At 39.2% G+C, this 2577-nt stretch overlaps 1 protein-coding gene across 1 annotated transcript in view; it reads left to right on the top strand.

The window, feature by feature from the left end:
• The first annotated feature begins 314 nt into the window (after window positions 1–314).
• asb15a (ankyrin repeat and SOCS box containing 15a) overlaps window positions 315–2577 on the top strand; it is a 13625-nt gene continuing 11362 nt past the window's right edge. The window contains exons 1-3 of the mRNA XM_034117204.1: window positions 315–396; window positions 1020–1112; window positions 1187–1248. Of these exons, the coding sequence (XP_033973095.1) occupies window positions 1024–1112; window positions 1187–1248 (151 nt within the window). The 5' untranslated portion in view covers window positions 315–396; window positions 1020–1023. The remainder of the gene's footprint in view (window positions 397–1019; window positions 1113–1186; window positions 1249–2577) is intronic.

Here is a 2577-nt window from a genome sequence, read left to right as displayed (position 1 = left end):
AATTTCCCTCTTGAAGCCTCTTCAATACTTCAGCAGGTTGTCATCGACTTGTTTTTTAATGGTGTTTTGAGCACACGGCGGATCATAATGACACAATAAATATTCATACAACAGACCACTTCATTATTGTTTGTCATTAGCTGTGGAAAATGTGCAGAGCGACATTACACTCCATTAGGTGCTGCTGAACGGCCTGCATGTTAAATACACTGGAACAGGTGACACCTATAAATAGTGTTGTGGAGTGTGTGTGTGTGTGCGTGTGCGTGTGCCTGTGCGTGTGCGTGTGCGTGTGTGTGTGTGTGTGTGTGTGTGTGGACTTCGGCCATGACAGAAACACTGTGCTGCTGCTGCTGCTGCTTCGTCCTTTGACTCGAACACTGACACATTTATCAGGTGAGACTGATTCAGTGCAGTTTTTGTCACGTTACAGGTGTGTTTTGCAAGTTTTCTTCTACAGAATGATGTTAAATTAATAACATTGTGTACTTACTGTGGTTTGTTGAGCAACACTTATTATATCTGATTAGGTCAGGGGTCAAAATCCTCTGAAAATAGAGCCGATATCAAATACATTAAGAGTCCTTGAAAGAAAAAGCAGGTTAATGTAAATGTGATTTTGGAGTCTGAATGAATGAACACAACTCACTGAGACATGAGAGCTGTGGCCTAGATCCAAACTAAAAGCTAAAGTGCCGTCAGATCAGCATTCAGAACAGCAATACTATATTTAAGCAATAGCTCACGACAGGCCGTGGTATATGGCCATTATATCACCGTTAAGGGGCGTGGTTCGGCCCGACCCTCATATTCATTCACCCACAACATTTGTAGTTTATCCATTGGCAGAAATCAGTGTATCTGCTTGTACTGTTCGAAATCATGTGAAGTGTGTGTGTGTGTGTGTGTGTGTGTGTGTGTGTGTGTGTGTGTGTGTGTGTGTGTGTGTGTGTGTGTGTGTGTGTGTGTGTGTGTGTGTGTGTGTGTGTGTGTGTGTGTGTGTGTGTGTGTGTTGTCAGTAGGATGGATGCAGCTGAGGACCTTGATGAAGACGATCTTATGCACCACGATGTTCAGATGAGCATCCAGGAGTCGGTTCAGAGACCAGAGAGGTGCAGCAACATGAAACAACTTCACTAGGAATATCAAATTCAACATGTGTTTTAATATTTCTAAATATTTACAGCCGTATTTCTGTTTTAACATCTAGAAGTGAGGCTATGAAGCTTGTGGGGGCCATCAAACAAGGTAAAGAGTCAAACCTGGCTGTGGTTAGCAATCAAAACTGGTTTTAAAATAACTTCAATAAATGTTTTGTCAGTACAAGAGATGATGACGTCTTGAGTCCTTGGTCAAAAAGACTGGATGTTAGTCGACCCAGAAAATATACAAATACAAAAAAGAAGTTTAAAATTATGCTTTCTCAGAATCTGTAAAGCGTAAAAACCAAAACACCAAGGGGGTGATATCTTTTGACTAAGAATCAGAAACAGGTTTATTACAACGTTTGTTTTCCATGAAAGGAATTAGTATACTGTAGCTGGTTCTTCCTTGGGTCATTGCATTGCAAAGTTAACAAAAGTAAAAAACTAAAATGCGGATCCTGTTTAACATTTAACGGGTTCCTTGGCCAATGCTGAACAATTTCACAAAGTTTCATGAGAATTGGCCTGGTAGTTTTCCAGTAATGCTGCAGACTAACACCGAAACAATAACCACTGGTCAGAGAGGGCAGAAGTACACACATCCATTACTCAAGTAGAAGTACAGATACTCGTGTTTAAAAATACTCTGGTGAAAGTAGAAGTACTGACTAAACTTCTTTACTCAAGTCAAAGTAAAGAGGGCTTTGAAATGTACTTCAGTAAAAAGTACCCATAACTAGCAGCTGTTTTAAAGAGTACCTGACCTCCCTTTATATTAATAGAACAATAATGTCATTGTTAGCTAATGAATGTTTCCATGCTGAACAACGGCAACATGACAACGTTTTCATTGGTCCCTCTTCTTTAGAGAAGACCAGGAAATGATGGATACACGGATCGTGTTCAAATCAATAGGCACGCAATGACTCTAAATAATAATGATCACGCCACCAAACACACATTCAAACTAAAGGAACCAGCCTGTTTGGGAAATGTAAGAAGTAGAAAGTACAGGTATTTGGGTTCAACATGTAAGAAGTAGAAAGTACAGGTATTTGGGTTCAACATGTAAGAAGTAGAAAGTACAGGTATTTGGGTTCAACATGTAAGAAGTAGAAAGTACAGGTATTTGTGTTCAACATGTAAGAAGTAGAAAGTACAGGTATTTGGGTTCAACATGTAAGAAGTAGAAAGTACAGGTATTTGGGTTCAACATGTGAGAAGTAGAAAGTACAGGTATTTGTGTTCAAAATGTAAGAAGTAGAAAGTACAGGTATTTGGGTTCAACATGTAAGAAGTAGAAAGTACAGGTATTTGTGTTCAACATGTAAGAAGTAGAAAGTACAGGTATTTGTGTTCAAAATGTAAGAAGTAGAAAGTACAGGTATTTGGGTTCAACATGTAAGAAGTAGAAAGTACAGGTATTTGAGTT

The sequence above is a fragment of the Trematomus bernacchii genome, unplaced genomic scaffold (assembly GCF_902827165.1).
Source record: "Trematomus bernacchii unplaced genomic scaffold, fTreBer1.1, whole genome shotgun sequence".
Classification (NCBI taxonomy): Eukaryota; Metazoa; Chordata; class Actinopteri; order Perciformes; family Nototheniidae; genus Trematomus; species Trematomus bernacchii.
Note: the sequence above shows the minus strand (reverse complement) of the source record. Positions and strands in the feature narration are given on the sequence as shown.